The sequence below is a fragment of the Uranotaenia lowii genome, chromosome 2 (genome assembly GCF_029784155.1).
Source record: "Uranotaenia lowii strain MFRU-FL chromosome 2, ASM2978415v1, whole genome shotgun sequence".
NCBI classification, from domain to species: Eukaryota; Metazoa; Arthropoda; class Insecta; order Diptera; family Culicidae; genus Uranotaenia; species Uranotaenia lowii.
In genome coordinates, this window is record NC_073692.1 from 271,845,620 (window position 1) to 271,862,837 (window position 17,218).

General features: G+C 37.8%; 2 protein-coding genes across 3 annotated transcripts; both read right to left on the reverse strand.

The window, feature by feature from the left end:
- Window positions 1–1,235: 1,235 nt before the first annotated feature.
- LOC129742647 (uncharacterized) lies at window positions 1,236–2,084 on the reverse strand. Its single transcript, XM_055734575.1, has one exon. The coding sequence runs from the start codon at window positions 2,082–2,084 to the stop codon at window positions 1,236–1,238; it is 849 nt and encodes a 282-aa protein (XP_055590550.1).
- Window positions 2,085–8,446: 6,362 nt separating this feature from the next.
- On the reverse strand, window positions 8,447–16,141 carry LOC129746408 (tuberin). Of its 2 annotated transcripts, none has more exons than XM_055740052.1 (6): window positions 15,741–16,141; window positions 14,768–15,675; window positions 12,135–14,500; window positions 9,203–11,417; window positions 8,971–9,138; window positions 8,447–8,882 (listed from the first exon to the last, which is right to left on the reverse strand). In XM_055740052.1, exons 1-6 carry the CDS (start codon window positions 15,811–15,813, stop codon window positions 8,631–8,633), a joined length of 5,982 nt encoding a protein of 1,993 aa, XP_055596027.1. In that variant the 5' UTR covers window positions 15,814–16,141; the 3' UTR covers window positions 8,447–8,630. The 2 variants fall into 2 exon arrangements, with proteins under 2 accessions (XP_055596027.1, XP_055596026.1); XM_055740051.1 differs by having other exon boundaries at window positions 12,105–14,500.
- Between the last annotated feature and the right edge of the window lie 1,077 nt (window positions 16,142–17,218).

Genomic DNA, 17,218 nt, shown 5'->3' on the forward strand with positions numbered 1-17,218 from the left:
TTTTCAAATATTGATTTGGGAACACAACAAATAACAATAATTGGAAGACTTAGAACTTTCCACACACTAGACAAACAAAGGCTTTTCCTATGGAAATTAACAGACACCGACAAATGCGAAATTTGCAACACGACAGAAAACACAGAACACATATTATTCAGGTGTTACAAATATACACTTTCTAGAAACAACTTTCCCAGTCTCATTCTAAACGACGACCTAATTACCCTTCTAACCAACGCTAACAAGAAAACTTACAATGAAGTAGCCAGATTTGTTATGCTCAACAACATTTCGCTCTGAGTCACTCTATCTGATATGGATCCAATATCTAAAATTTAAATAAATATGCAACTGCCAGTTCAAGTCTGAAAAATTTGACAACTTTCGCGATAATAACATAAAAGAGGCGAAAAGGCCCAACATAAACTTCCCCTTTTACGAAATTGACAAGACTTGGCAACATAGTTCGTAACGTAAACACACGAACTCGCCATAAAAAGAAAAGAAGAAGAAGAAGAAGAAGATGATAAAAGAAATCTTCGTTTTTACCACAGTTTGTAAATTATGATTTGAGTTGCCGGTGCTTGTATTGAATCATAATCTTGAAGAAGAATTTCATTCTTCTAAAATGTGGATAGCTTATTGATGCCTCGTTTTGTTTTATTTTATATTTTTATGCAGAAATATTTGAATGAATACAGATTTTTGTAAACCCCGCTGTAATTTTGATTTCAGATTTGTATTTTGTCATCTAATTTTACTATTGAGCCAGCAGTCCATTAAATGATCCTATAATTTTGGTCTCGGGCTGGTACTTTATTTATAAAAAAAATAAATACCTCCATTATGCCTATTTTTGCTATCAAAGAATTACTATACCAAATTTTGCTATCTGTTTGCTGTATGTACCTAAATGTGGTCTCAGCGTGCTGTCAAATAAAATCTATGAAACCTGAATTATGCCTTATTTTGCTCTCGTTCAAAAGTTAACAGCAAAGGATGCTATCAGTATGCTGTTGACACCTTATTATGTTCTCACTTTGCTATCAATTTAGGCATCAAAGTCTGTTCGGGATGTAGAAGGAATATTCGAAGAACTGTTACTTGGACTGATTTGTTGTTTGTGGTTTACGGGCTGTATATTCTGACTGTCTAAGATTTTCTGACTAGGTACAGTAATTGCTGATCTAGATGTTAGGCTACTATTGTTGACGTTGTTTACAGAGAGAGATTCACGAAGGCTGCGCAGCTCTGACCTTACAGCTTTTGACTCTTCCTATTATTCGATCTTTTTCGTCTGAATCACTTGCTAGCCTTCGTTGAACGATGTTAGATAGCGAATAATCTCTGTTTGATTCGCGGTATATATTAAGGGCTTCTGAGAATGAAATATCTCGGTCAACTTTTATTTTGATTATCGCTTCTTCTTCTTCTTTGTATTTCGGGCAGTCGCGGGTAACAGGAGTATGACTACCATTGCAATTTTTGCAAAATGCTGTGTTTGTGCATGGCAGATTTTCGGCTTTTTCGTGTTCCTTTGAACACCTTAGGCATATGGTTGAACTCGATGGACATTTGTTTTTACCATGACCGTATTCAGCGCATTTGAAACATAGCATAGGAGAAGGATAAAAGGTGCGAACTTTAACCCTCAATAAACCGAATTTGACGTAATCGGGTCGTTTCAGTGCATTAAACGTCAGAATCAACAATGGGGTATTTTTCCGTGTACCATCTACTTTCTTAGTAATCCTTTTGACCTTGGTAACTCCTTCAGATTTCAGTTGTGCCTCAAGGAATTGTTCTTCTTCGTTGATCGTGTCCAAGTCGTACACTATGCCTTGAACATAACTAAGAGTTGGATGGGGAATAATCTCGCAGTAGGTATTTTGTTCCTCTGGCTTGTTTCGTAGCTGTACCTTCTTTGCTGCTTCGTAGCCCACAGCACGTTCAACAGTATTGGCGATGAGAAAAGGTTTCAGAGGAAGGTCAGGTTCGGGATCTTTAGCATCACAATCGTCATTTTTCCTTGCCTTCATCAACAAGGGTCGCATTTCCCCGAGATCATCGGGACCTAGCATCCAATCTGGTAAGTTGAGTGAAGGCTACCCCCTCCATCTGGAGGGTCCGCATTAGCTTCTTCCATGGGTTAGGCACTTAGTTTTGTTGCACTATTTTCTCAGTAGTTTCTATCCTGTAGGTTATGATACTTGTATCCAAGATAAGCTACTTACATACAAGTTTGAGATTTTCACGATGTTGTTTGATTGCACTCGGAAAAAAATCCGGATTTCAATCCGAAATTTGAGAACTTTTTTGCAGTGGCAAAATAAAATTAATGGTCAAGGTTGAACCAGATATACTAGAACCGATATACACCACTTAACGAGAAATCGGGAGACACGAATAGCGCTATCTGGCGACAGAAATGGAAGTATTACACTGTGAATTTTTGCGGAGCTTTGATCAGAGGTGCCAGCTGTCGTGATTTTTCAATTGACTATCGCAAAAAGTGTGGCGTAAGATATAGAAAAGGCGGAAGTGAAATGAGTACTTTTTGAATAAATAAAAATTATAAAAAGCGCATATTGTTACAATTTTTAAAACGTTATCCAAACCCTTAAAACATCGGCAGCGGTAAGTGCTATCCTAGGTGTTAACCCGGGACACATTCTAGGTTCTTTTTTAGCTTAAGCAGCTCATTTGCGCACTAGTAAGTGCGCAAAACTGGTTTCCATTTTTGCCACTGGTGACGCTCCGATAGGTGTTGTTGTTTTTTGTTGCTATTTTCTTTTTTAATTTTTTTCTAGACACTTTAGCACCTGGAGCTGGTCATGAGCTGGTCGGTATTCAAATATGGCTCATGGCTTGCCTTTTCAATACCAAGGAGCAAAATTGAGTGTTATTATAGCTTTGACACCTGACCGCTGCTGATACTCTTAAACATCGTGATTGTAATATCACTATCGGTTTAGCGCACAGTTTTACAAAATAAAGAATGAAAAGGGAATGTTATTAGACTTCAAAGTCAAGCATTCGTAATGAACAACTTATTTATAATGACTTCATAAATTACTAGAAATAAATTTAATTACGACATTCGCGATGAAATCTGCCAGCACAGATTTTAGACTTTTGCATTGCAAATTTCCATCAGCACTTTACGAGAAAACAAACAAACTACATATTCTTAATCAAACATTTGCGCTATTAAGTTTCAACGATCCGTTTCCTAGAATATATATGTCATACAAAACGGCAAATCAAATTAAGCGGAAGCTTAATAAAAGTGTTTAAAGCTTAGCTGAAAGACGAAAATTAAATATAGATAAAAAAAATAAAAAAAATGGAAATTCAAAAATGATTATTATTAATTTTTCCTAGTTACATTTAAATAGTTTTTTTTTGTGTTTTGGATTATGATTTGTTTTGTAATAGTGATGAAAAATAAAAATGTTTCATTTCAAAACCCATATACATGCCATTCGGAACCTGAGCTAAATTTTTAATCAATTTCGTCACCATGGCTGGAACAGAATTTTTCCTTCTTAGTAACAACAAATGACATGATGCTTAATGAGCACACAATTTTCGTGTTGATTAAAAAAATGTGCTTAAATTTTGTTTTCTCCTTGATAATCGATTGTGTGAAACTTTTTCAGCTTTGATTTTGTATTTGTTTAGATTTTTGTTTTGCGTTCACGAGTACAAATAAATGATGGGAAATCATTAAGAAATATATCGCATTCCGATTATTCATTGAGAATCGAAAGATTTTTTTTTATTTATTTCAGTACAAATGGTTTAAATTTTGAAGAAAAAACAATTCTGTTTCACACATTTGTCTAAATTAATAAAAAAAACCAATTTGTGCCCTTTCAAAAAGTTAATCTGAAGCTGTCAAAATGCTGATCAGGGATGCCGTGCGAACAAATTTTCATCAATTTTTTGTTTAGTTCAGAAACACTTAAAACATTTAATTCCGCTCATTTAAGAAATGAATTCAAAATTCGCGCCACCAGCCTTCATTTCTTTCATTGTTTTCAGAAGATATGTCACAAGTCTCTTAGGCATAATTCCAAGTCCATTATCAGAAAACATGAATATTAGTTGTTAGCCTTTTGTTTTTTTTAGCACTGCCCGCATACTAAAAAACTATATCTCAAACAGTATATACGATACATCAACGGCTTCAGAAAAAGTGATCGTCTATGTAAACGTAGCTATTATATTGAACTTTAGATCGACAACGATAAGAACGAAACATGAACGTTCATGTGGAAAGTGATGGTATCTGGTTTGGTGGATTAATGATATGAACGATTTACTTGAATTTTTCAATAATGTAAAAATGATCTGGAACCGTTACCCATGACTTACGTCAAAAATTGGCCGAAACGCGGATCAGAGCTGCCAGGTGATATTGCAAAAAATCAGCATACATTTATGAAAGTATCTTTATGAATCATTTTCATTAAATTAAGAATATTAATACCAAGTAGCATTCAAGTTCAAAACGGTCCAATGAATCCCAATTTCAAGTTTTCTTTAGAAATCCTGCAAAATCTCTTTATATTTTTTTTTTTTAATTTTGTTCAGCTGACTAAATGTACCTTTGTTGGCCTGCAGTTAACATCTCAAAACATCAAACCACTGATATCATATGAGTCAAAGATTATCATCGGTTAAACTATTTTATAATTGATTTTTTAGATGTCGTTATCATTTAAATGTAAATTCAGCTATAATTTAGACATTTTTATAACAATCAGAACATTTTACAGGCTATTTTTCAAAAATCTGGAAAATTCAAGCGTTATTGAAAAATTAGGACGGTCTCTCAAAAATCAGGACAAATCCTGAAAAATCAGGACACCTGGCACCAGTGGCCCCTTTGACCGAAACGCGTGTCAAGGAACAAAGAATACTTCAAGAAGAAGAACAGAAAATGAAAAATTTTCCTATTCCGATCCAGAGAGGTTTTTTATTCCAAAACTTTGGATTTTCTCCGTAACTTTGTGGAATTGCAGCATAACAGACCATACATTCAAGGTAAGAGAGGGAAATTAATACTATTTGGTAACTGAGCATTAATCTTTTCTTTTTCCACAGCTACGAAAAATGTCAGATAATGAATCATCCAAGGCACCTTTGAAGAGAAATGATGTGCTTCCAGCCGAATTACCATCCCTTGCCGATCCCTTCGAGCACCGTGCCGGAGGTTGTTCCGGAACCTCTGAACGGCATTTCTTTATGGAGCACATCATACATTCCCGGCTCAAATTTCTTCAGACAGGAACGTTGTGGTCAATTAGTGCTGAACAGGTTCGGCTTTTAGGAAGAAAGGAAATAAAATTCTCATAAAATGTAAGTGATTATGAAATAAAATTTATCGTATTTTGAAGTGCTAATTTGAATTTCAATAAAAAATAATCCGAAATTTCCATTGAACTATCAAAATATTATGTATGTGTGCGTGTTGCATTCACAAACGTTTCCATATATCATTTGCTTAACGTTGAAAACACGTAATATAGAATCGTTACAAAACTTTTACCTAAAAAGTTAAGCTACGAGGTTCCTAGAATAAAACTGTAACAATGATAGTTTCATCCTCAGAAAACGTTTTCTCAAACAATTTTTGAACTTTTACCAAACTGTTTGTAGAACAGTCCTCCCATACAACGGCTTTAACAGTTTTAAACAGTTACATAACCTAACAACATATTTAAAATACAATCAATTCAGAATTCACGATTCGAGCAATGTATTTTACAATTCGTATAATCGTTTGCCAAACGTTATTTTACGCTTAATAAAATCGTCGTTTGACTTTTTAAGCAATCGTTTGGTTACAATCCGCATTTATGCGGGTGGCATTTCGGAAACGATTTGTTAGCTTTGATTTTTCAGTCAATTCATTAACTATAAACATTTAAAGTAGATTATTTTCATGTTATTGCTGGATAAAAGCTCGGTATGATATCCGTTAACCTAAGATCTGAATTTGATAAATGATCTAACAAACTTTATAGTTTGGTAATGATAAACCAATTTGTTTGAAAATGTTCAAATATTAACAAGAAACATCTAGAGTGAGGCAATAACAATACCATCTTTTAATACGAATCGTTAAAAAAACCATTTTTTGCCAAATTGAAAAGCGTCACCCGTCATCTAGTAGAGAAAAAATAACGATATTTCTACGTAAATATTTTTTTCCTTAACTTTTAGTTAACAAAATTTTTATCAACAGTTAAGCAGTTTTTTCTATTCTGACCGATAGAATTTGAAATCTTTTTCTAAAAAAACACTTTATGCGCATCCAAATCTATGTATCTTTTGAAACAATCAAATAAGGAAGGTAATTGAAAGTTATAACTCCGCTCCATATTTTGTTCAGAAATATTTACAAGTATGGAATGGGGACATTTTCTTAAACCCCTTTTTGTTTGTTTGTTGTTTCACTAAAATTTTTATGGTGCAAGAATAGAAAGAAACAATTTCATTTATTATAACTGGCATCCCTGATCAAGTCGAGTCGGAATACACGCTATTCACAAGTTAGACGAATTTCTCGAATTAGTGCTTCCATTTTGTCCGCTAGAGGATGCTGATGGTGTCGCCTTCTCATTGTATGAAGAAAATAAGTGTGGTGAATATTGATTTCAATTATATTTGGTTGAACCCAAATCTTTCGGTTGCACCCTTTGACCGGAATTTTAAAGCTTATTTTCAATTTTTTAACGCGTTTTAAATTCAACCGAAGTTTACACGCGATTGTAAACAATCGAACTTTAAACCACATTATGTTTTTGGTGCTTTGTTTGGCGGATGATGTTAGTAGCCGTATAATGTAACAATAAAAAAACGATCATGAATGGTAAATGGATAAAAATCACCTCGAACAGAAATCGAACTCTAGTCTTTTGATTACTTCCCCGACACCTTACCAAAAGGTCACATCGTCAGATGTAACAGTCAGATGTACAGAGTCAAGCTGTAGCTCTATAATTCAGTTGACTACATCGAGTTGAATTCGCTGCTAGATTATACGGTAAAAAACGCTCATCGTGCCCCGATTCAAGCTGTAGCTCTATAATTCAGTTGACTACATCGAGTTGAATTCGCTGCTAGATTATACGGTAAAAAACGCTCATCGTGCCCCGATTAATAGTGCTCTGTTCGCCCCGAGCCAACAAATTTAAGTAAAAACGTGTTTTAAAATTGATTAAAGTGAAAAATAAAAAAATTCATGATGGTGAAAATTGAGAAACAATGTGCACATCATGTTGCAGTGCGTACATTATAGATCAAGATTATTTAAAAATCATAAGAGCTTATTTTGTGGTGCTCAAAAATTATAATATTTCCGTCACTTTAGAACTTTGCTGGTTTTTTTTTAAATATCTCTATAAAGATGATAGGGAGATTCCTTTTTGTGTGAATAATTAATACTATATGAAGTACAAAACAAATCCTCGTGAAAGTTTATTTAAGAAAATACATACTTTTGTAGAAAAGAGGAGCGCTAATTATGCCCGGGTGCTCGTTATGCCCTCATCTCCCTAGTTAGTAAGTAAAGGAAAATTAATTTGAATCAAAAGAATTTTTATGCTCATCCTAAATTCAAGGCACAGCATTTTTTTTGTGATTTTGTTTTTGCGTGTTGTTTAAATCGTTTTTTCAATTACGAGTGAGGAGTAATCGCAAGTTGGTTTCACTTACCATTAACTGCAGACTTCAAACCAATGATGTTTTCTTTCTCCTTCTGGTTCTGTTTTTAGCTGTCCACAATTTGGCTGGCTCGGTTATATTCTGTAAGCATGATATATTAATTTTAATGTATATTAGTATAACGTAAGCATGATATGCAATTTGTGATTGAACAAATTAAAGGAGTATATTATAAAAAATAATAATTTTCTTACCTTGCAAGACAACAGTAGTAGGGAGATGACACATATTTGATAAATTTAAAAACGCTGCTCGCGTGATTGATATTTATATGGCTGGAAGCCATTTAGCCTAGCCATTCTTATGCAAATCTCTTCTTCGTGTGTGTGTGTTGCTTGTTTTATAGAAAGAAAAAAAACGCAGATGGGATGACCTTCAATGACTTCTCGAAAGTTTTCCGAACTAACGTAAAAATTAAGTATTGGCATTTTACGAGTCGCATCATTCGACTTCACCTTGAAGATAAATAAGTTCCTCAAGGCTAGTCCAATACATCTTAGGACTGACAGAATAAAGCTACATTAAAAAGTCAAAATGAATGTGTAGTAACAATGATGGATCTTGATTATGTCTTTTTTTCGATTATAGTCGTTTTAACATCTTTATGTCATTCGCGACTTAAATCAACGATGCAGTTGGCGGACAGTCATTGACTTGATTATGAATGTGCATGCGGGAGCATCCTTTTTAGACAACAAACAGTATGTAATGATAATCTGCTAAGATTTAATCTTTATTCAATGTGTTCTTCGAACTTATTGATTATTTAATCCTTAAATGAACGGTTGTAGTTGTTAATACACGTTTTGTTCAAAGAATTTTCTGTGCAATTCAAATTCAACAATGAAAATACGGGAACCTATGAACATCAGAAGTAGATGCAACAAGCATTACTGAGTATAGACGGTGAAATCATCTCCTCTGGTGGTAGATGAGGTGCTCAGATCCTGTGCAGATCCAACACTTCCTCCGGCTGGACGTCCACCAGGTGCAGTCCCACCACCACTACCAGTGCCATGCTCATCTACATGATTTATGACTTTGGAGCGGATATTTTTAATCTTACGCAAACGCTCCAGCCAATTAGATGCGTACGGACTTTGGTTCTTGATTTTCAAAGACTGCGACACCAGCGAAGCGAGCTGAAATCAACAAAGAACATTAAGACCACTTGCATTCATTACAACCTTAAAGAAATAATAAAAACATGTTAAGCTAAGGGCTTCTTACGTTTGCATGTAGTGCCATCTGACGAGCTAACAACGGAGCGCTGGCGTCCGAAACAATCTTCGGCTTACCACAAACGTACTGAGCAATTTCATCCTTGGCCAGCACAAATATTCGATTACTTTCAAGCTCTATCGGCTCGATAACTACACAAGCATAGTTGAATTGTCCCTGAAAAATTAAGATAAAGACAACAGGTAATTATACTCATTAAGTTGATATTACTAAATCATACTTTTATGGTTTTCAGGCTGTATTTCTCTCCGCTCTCATTATAGACAATGGTTACGAAATCGTTCCCAATGTGTTTTTTCTTCTCATTACCATTGGGATCATGTTTGTGATTTGGCATAAGCGTAGCAACGTGGAACGTAACTTGTACAATGTCATCTTGCCAAATATAGGTGAAGTTACCATCTTTTCCACTAGATTCCAAATCGATGAAAAAGTTGTTACTTTTCGCATCTTTAATTGCAACCAAAGTACCAAGATTCTTCAAAAATTTGGCATAACGCAAGCTTCCGAATCTGTTTTTTAGTATTTCGGTTTCGTTTCCAGCCTGACCTGGTCCAACGTATAAAACGCCAATCTTGTGCTTCTCAAATGGTGCGATGAGATCAAGCAAATGGATAGCTCTTTCGCTCATATCTTTATCCATAAGAATGGGTTTATCCGTTGAATTAAACTGTCCACCGTGATACATCTGCAAGAACACAAAACTTGGACTGATGACGGATCGAGAAGCCATCCCTCCACCACCTCCACTTATTTGTTCGCCGCGGAATCGGGATGTACTAGTACCCTTCCATTTGTCCCGACTATAATGTTCACGTGCCACCGATATGGTTTTAGATCTACCCCTTGGAAGATCATTTTCATTCAAAGGAACACCGTGACCACCAGCAGAGATGGCCGGAAAAGCGGGAGACGCTGTGCCGGAGTTTGACATTTTACCATTAATGGGATTACGAGCAAGGAGACGCGGTGAGAGAGGTGCCGGCGATTGCGGTGGTTTGGCAGTCACTTTCTCCATCGGCAGTTTTAGATTAAGTGACGAAGAAGATAGCGTTTGACTTATGGGTTGCATTAATGCAGGTGATGAAATTGTCTCCGTTGATGCACTTGTAGCATCTGATCTTGGAGGAACAGCATCGTCGGCGGAGTGTTGCTTTTTCGGCATTGTTGAGTTGGACACATTCGGATGAGTAGATTCCGGAAGAGATGCTGACGGATGAAGAGTTGCAATTGTTGAACTGAAATCTGCTTGATGTTTTACGTTGCTTGAAGCACGGACAGTCAGACTTTCTTTAGATTCCGAAGTAACCGTGGCTTTGGGTTGACTGGGAGGTGTAGATCCGGCAATTTCTTCAGGAATAGCTTCGCAGCTAACACCTTTACCGTAGTTTTTCTTCTTTTGCTGACTTTCATTCTCTGTCGATCCTTCTTGACCTTCGCCAACTGGACCTTGTGCACCTTCCCTATGAACTTTATTCAAAAACTGGGTTTTCCAATTAGAGCTCATTTCCGGACTAGAGTTAACACGCCGAACTGGATTCCTTGATCTCCCCTCGGGATCATCAAATGCTACCTCTGAATATTCGTCTTCCTTTCGTGCATTTGTTTCTTGATTGGCGTCGTCATCAACTTCCTTCTTTCCTTGGTTTGGAATGTCTATTGGGACACTTGTGCCTGTTGATGCTTGCGCAAGTACATCCTCTAATTCGTCATCATCTCCAGTGTCGCTGTTGAATCCTTCTTTTTTTATTTCGAAAACCTCGTCTGAAATCGAAACTTTTGCCTTTGTGATGGCTGGCGCTGAGCTAGGTTCGATTTCATCGATAGCTAAGCTACTTGTCGAAGCATTGCCAACAGGGGCATCCATACTTCCATTTGTTAAGCCAGGACTGAGTACATCAGCACCTACAATGCCTCCACCCATAGTTGGCGCGAATAATGTTGTTAAATCTTGCAGTGGAAATTCCCCACCCATCGAATCGTAATTGATCTGATTTTGCACACGCATCATCCAGGATAACATACCCGTGGGACGTCTGATGCAAACCTCGGCCCATCCGGTACATGAGCACGCGCACAATTGAATTGGTTTGTCCAAACCAGTATTTCCACTAGCTGTTCCACTTTTACCGCCTGTCGCAGAGCCATGATGCTGCTGAGGAAGAATAATTTTGTTACCCAAGGTGGTCATCAGTGCTGATTCCGACCGAGCCGTAATAGGTTGTGCTTGATCTGAGCTGGGTTCTGGATTACTGCCTCGACGTGACAGAGCTTCCAGCGAACCAGAGCTATACGCTTCCTGTGATCCTTGCCGGAAGAATCTTGTATTACCGCTGGATGTCATATTTGCTGAGCCCGGTTGTGGGAAAGGTGTAGCAACGTTAGATGATGATGTTGAGCTAGTAGTTAGATCCGTACTGTCCGATTCGTTTGCGCTGAGTAAAAAATAAACGATGTTACTAATTTTATAACTTGTTATCAGCAACGTTAAATGAACGCATCATGCTAAATAGCATTTAAAAATTTGAACATGCTTGCTTGTGGGATACCGTGACGGGTGAACCACAGATGCTAGGATAACAATAAAAAAAATGTCCTATCTATTCCATGACCGAATTTCGATCTCACGACCTTCGGTCTAGAAAAATATTATGCTGTATCTACTATGCCAAGGCCTCTGAACTTTTGAAGGTCATATCAAAGCTTTTAAAACATCAACCATGTTGCAAGGGGAAGTAAATAATGCTACCTGACTGCCGTTTCTTGACATATAAAAATTTTGACCGATTTGTACATTGATTATGTTACATGAAAGTATGTGAATTAGTATTAATTAAAAATAATTATTTAAGATTAGATAAAACTTTCATGGATTTATATGCAACTGTAAACTGCAAATGTATAACACATTTAAGGAATCGCATGCCAAATTAGTTATTATAAGTGTTTTATTTTGCATCGGCTTGTATTGCTATTATTGAAGATACCCTGCGTATTTCAGCAAGATATCAATAAAATGATTTTTCGATTGATAAGTGATTATACCTACTGGGTACAAAAGTGCAAACTAGTACAAACCAAAACCCACATCTATAGCAAAGGCAAATTCTAACTGATCTTACCTACTGTGTTGCAAACTTGCTTTGGTATACCTTTTGTTGGTCGTAATATGATGCGCATCGCCGACGACGCTAGTTGCAGAAGCGGATGCACCGGTAGCTTCCGAAGCTGCTTGCGGGCCAGTGTTGGTTATGCCTACCTCGGGCTTGGTGCTACTGTTGTCCTTGCACATTGCAAAGCACCGATCACACAGTCCATTACGAAAAGGTACAGCCGAGCATCCACTGGTGGTGATCGTAATGAGATTGTGACCCAACAACCAGGTGTTCGATTGTCCCCCGCGCAGTAGAAACTCGGCAGCGGGACTTCTTTTGGCCAAGCCCGTGCATGGCGAATAGGTGTGGTTCACCATAAAATCAATGCATGTTTCAGCTAGCTCCGAGTGGAAGTTGTACAGATCGCTGTTGTAATTTGGTTTCGAGGGTCGTTGTTGACTACTTTGTTGTTGTTGGACTGTAGATGATCCGGCCGTAGTCCCTCTCCGTTTAGAACCTTGTTCGGTAAGACTTGAACTGCGCTTTCGATTCGAGGAATCTTCGTTAACTTGAGAGAAATCTGTTCGTGGTTTGGAGCCATCTTGGAAAGGCGTGTGGACGTATGATTCCAGACCCTTGACGATGTAATACACCAAGTTCTTACGCATTGGAAGCCGGCATTTTAGAAACCAACCTGCGATAACGTGATGGGCTAGAGATACAGTATAGTGATCGTAGCGATACGGATTTGTGTATGGAAACGACATCGCCAGTACGTACATGTATTCGACAACGCGGAAATTGGCAATGCGGTCACTAGGTAGATGACTAAGTGTTGATAAAAATTCCAATACCGGCACTGCTACAGTTGTTGTGTTGGCCATTTTACTAAGCTCAAATAGCAGATCCGTTAGTTTCGATACCAGTGGTTCGGGCATTTCCAGAAGTAGAACCGTTAGAGTTTGAATACAAACTTGTGGTCTTCGCGATATGAGGCCCTGCTTCAAAGATTCGATAATATTTCGTTTGGTAAGTGCCTCCAAATGTTGGTGGTATATCGTTAGACTGGCAAGTGCCGGTAGCACGAGATCGTGGATGTCAGATTGGGTAGGTTTGTTTGGATAACAGATAAGCCGGTCAACCAACATTCGGTCACCAAACATGCGATAGAGAGTTTTAGCTAGCAAATCGACGTCATTTCCTTGAATCAATGCTTTATTTTCCATAATATTCGGCAACTCCGAAAGAACCAACTGTATGACCTGCCAATCTTTCTCTTCTTTCAAACAATCTACAATTATTTGACAACCACGTTTAATCGATATAGTTGTCAAACTAGTCGGAGGAACAGTATCGATCGATTTCAAACCGTCAGCCTGTAATAGGTTTAGCTGGCTAGAGGACTGTCCAGGTTGTTGTTGAGATTGCAAGCTCTGATGTTGGTATGGCCCTTCAATGCCCAAATAATGACTAAAACGTACTTTGTTACTTAGAGTTGGATCGGGATAGCCGATATGAAACGATGCATTGGCTCTCGCTCTCATCATCCAAGAAAACACTTTCAATCTAACAATATTGACGTTCTGAAATACAACAGGTTTCTCGTAGTGGGTTTCCAACAGCCGGATAAGCATGTGGTAAACCTTTATGGCATGAGTTGAAGGCAGTCTGTATAACTTAACTTCGAAAACGTGAATAAGACCATCCACTAGCTCGATAACATCTTCCACATCGCGAATAGAATTAACAATAGATCGCTCGGAAGCATAGCAATCGTATGGTCTGTGCAACATTTTACCAACAATTTCCAACAGCTCGATGCAACGCTTCGATTCGCAGTGCAATATGAATTTTATTAAAGCTTTGGCAACAGCAGCGCGTACATCTGGGTCAGACTCGTGCACTACTCCACCCAAGTGAACCATAACAATGCGTTCCAGAATCTCCTCCTCGTAAGCCGCTCGATTTATGTGCATGATACGAACTAGTGCTTCCACGGCGTATATCCGTATCGTGGTGTTTTTCATCTTATAAAATCGATCCATAAACGAGCACAACTCCAAAAGCCACTGAGGACGGGTTGCCGCTATTTTTGTGGTCATGTATTCCATAAGACGTTTGACCGAGGCTTCCGGCCGCTCGCTTGATACTTTCTCGATGAGACCGTAGATTTTCTCAGGATCAGCATTTATATCGTTACGCTGTACGAGGTCCTCGATCAAGTCTAAAGTTTCGTGATAATGTTTCACCACCTGGTTGTCATTCGGCAACCGATATTTAGCCAAATTAGATGATATCTCAAACATGATGTCACAAATGATATCCCATGTGGGTTCGTTCAATTCCGGGCCACTTTTCTGTATCAAGCGGTGGATGCTAAGGATGACTTCGTACGTGACTACCACATGCTCACTTTTCAAGGCCTGTAACGTTATAATTGAGAAGGTGTTAGTGCCACTGATTGAATGAAGAGTTCTGTTTAAATTTATTTTAAACCTCAAATTTAACCAAAGTGTCCTTATTTGTTATGAAATCATAGTTCAGAAGCAGAGGATGAGGAATGAAAAATCTTTCGAAACTTACATGAACGATGTTTGCAAACCAATAAACAAAATAATACGAACGTGAACGGTAAAAAAAAGTAAATCTGTTGAACTATTACCCACCTAAATTCAAGCAAAAATACTTACATTCCAGAAACTGGACAGTACAATCGATGGAGAGCAGTTGGGAATTAGAACCGGTCCGGCACTGACGCCCCAGAGACCAACGTTGGTATGGAATATAGCTCCCCTTAGCAGGGCTTCGTCCCGGTAGAAAGTTTTATCGTTAAGGATGTTGCACATTGTCAGTAGAGTAGCATGACCCAAGGCGGTACCAAAAAGCTTTTTCATTATCTTCCAAGACGTTTGGCAATAGGCCTCGCGATTGACCGTACGGCACAGGATCACTATGAACAGCGTCAGGGTTTCATTCGGGATGATTGCGTAGCAGATGAAGCAATCTAGCACGGACAGGCACAGCAGGATAGTTTGGGTATCATCCACTTTGCAGGAGATGTCGAAAATGTAAGATACAACCCCTACCAGAAAACTTTTCTCCAAACTTGCCGCATTATATTTCACCAGATGAACAATCAGTTCAAGCAGTGGCATAATCAGTCCTGCCTCGTCAATTTGCGGTATCCACTGAACAAGAAAGGAGCCGATCTCTTTCTCAAAGTACTGAATGTTTTTACCATTTTCGGTTAAACTTTTCAGCATCTCCAATCGATAGATAATATCATCCGGCTCTTCGTGAGAAACAATGACCCGAAAAAATTGGGCGCGCATCATTTTCAGATTATCGTACTGACCCTGTATGAGCTTACAATAAAAGTTTAAGGCAACGTGCCTCTGTTCGGTCGATTTGTTGCCCACAATCAGATCCTTCGTAAGTTGCCATAGAAGTTGAACGGCATCAACCTCCAGGCGGTATTTGATCACATCCTCGCTGAAGTCTTTCAGAGCCTTGCAGCGCTGATTGATTGGGGTCTCCGGCTGCAATTCTCGCTCCAGTTCTGTCGAAATGGGGAAATAGTTACGTTCCCGTTGAGTTGCTGAAAATAAGATAAATCGATTAGGCAATTGATGCTGTTGATAAATTAATGGCGTTTCTACTCACTTGTGCTTGTTTTCGAGCTGCGGAACCATTGTTTCAGTTTATTCAACGTGTTTTCCTTATCTTTGTTGCTCATGGCGAATAAATTCTTGAAAACTTCCAACTATTAATACTAGAGCCTATAGATTATCGTGGACAGGCAAGCCACCGGAACGTTTCAAAAAGAAAAAAGTTCGATGCAAGATAGCGAAAAAAAAATCAGTTTTTCGCCAATTTTTATTGTTAAATCAAGATCTTATTGTTATCTCATATTCACAGTACAGTAGATTTCTGTTTTAATCAATAAACTAGCTTCAGTAAAACAGTTTAAACGGATAATCAATCACTAAAAATGTAGAAATCACTTCACCAGAAATTGTGTTGTACAAAATCTCACTTTTTTCTGTGCACGATGGTCAACAGCTGAGCAGGATGAACGAAAATCGATAAGTTTTCTGGTGTCAGAGACAAAAGGACGGCACATTTTCTAAAAACTTTTTTCAATCAAACAAAAATATGTAATTTACCGTACTCAGTTGTACTGATATCGAAATTTACATTAATTATTGAAGTTTGGATTGGAATAAGCACAGAGAATTGAGACATGATATTTAACTAAGATTTATACCATGAAACATATCAGCAAAAAAAATTATTTTCTTTTATATTTTTCGCTGATTCCATATCGAGAATGGAAAACGACCTTAGGGGCCGTTCAAATATTACGTAAAGCAATTTTCGAGCATTTTCAACCCCCCCTCCCCCCTACGTAACACATTCGTGTCTAAATTTCTAAACAAAATCCACAAAGCATAAAAAATAGCTAAACCCCCCCCCCCCCCCCTCCCCCTAAAAGTGTTACGAGATATTTGAATGCTCCCTTAGGGGCCGTCCACATACCACGGGGACAACATAGGGGAGTATGGAAATGTCCACGCTTGTCCACGGAGAGGGGGGTAGGGGTTTGGGTCATGTCCACGAGGAGACATACTTACTTTCAAAATATTTTTTAAAGGTGAATAAATATTTAGATGTTTAAACCAAAATCTTAAGATTGCAAAGCTTTCCAGTTTAAGTTTAAACAATTAGTAGGTACTTGAAAGCAAGTAGATAAGTAAATATGTTTATTTAGAAATTTAAAATTTTTAAAATTACTTTATATCAGGAAATCCTTTTTCGCTTTTTTTTTTCAAAATCAGCCGTTTCAATTACAAAAAGGCAAAAATTCGTGCTTTCCAACTGTCAAATTATAGGTAGTATTTAAAAAAAACTATTTCAAATCTGTCCACCTGGACATCCGGGGAGGGGGGTAGGGGTTTTCAAAATGTCCACGCTTGTCCACGGAGGGGGAGGAGGGGGTCAAAATACTCCTTTTTCTGTCCACGTGGTATTGAACAGCCCATTAAAGAATATCCACTGAAAACCCCTATCATCCTAAGGCTCTCGTGATTGTTAGTTGCCAATAGCAAACAACGATTTTTCATTCAGGAGGAACACTGATT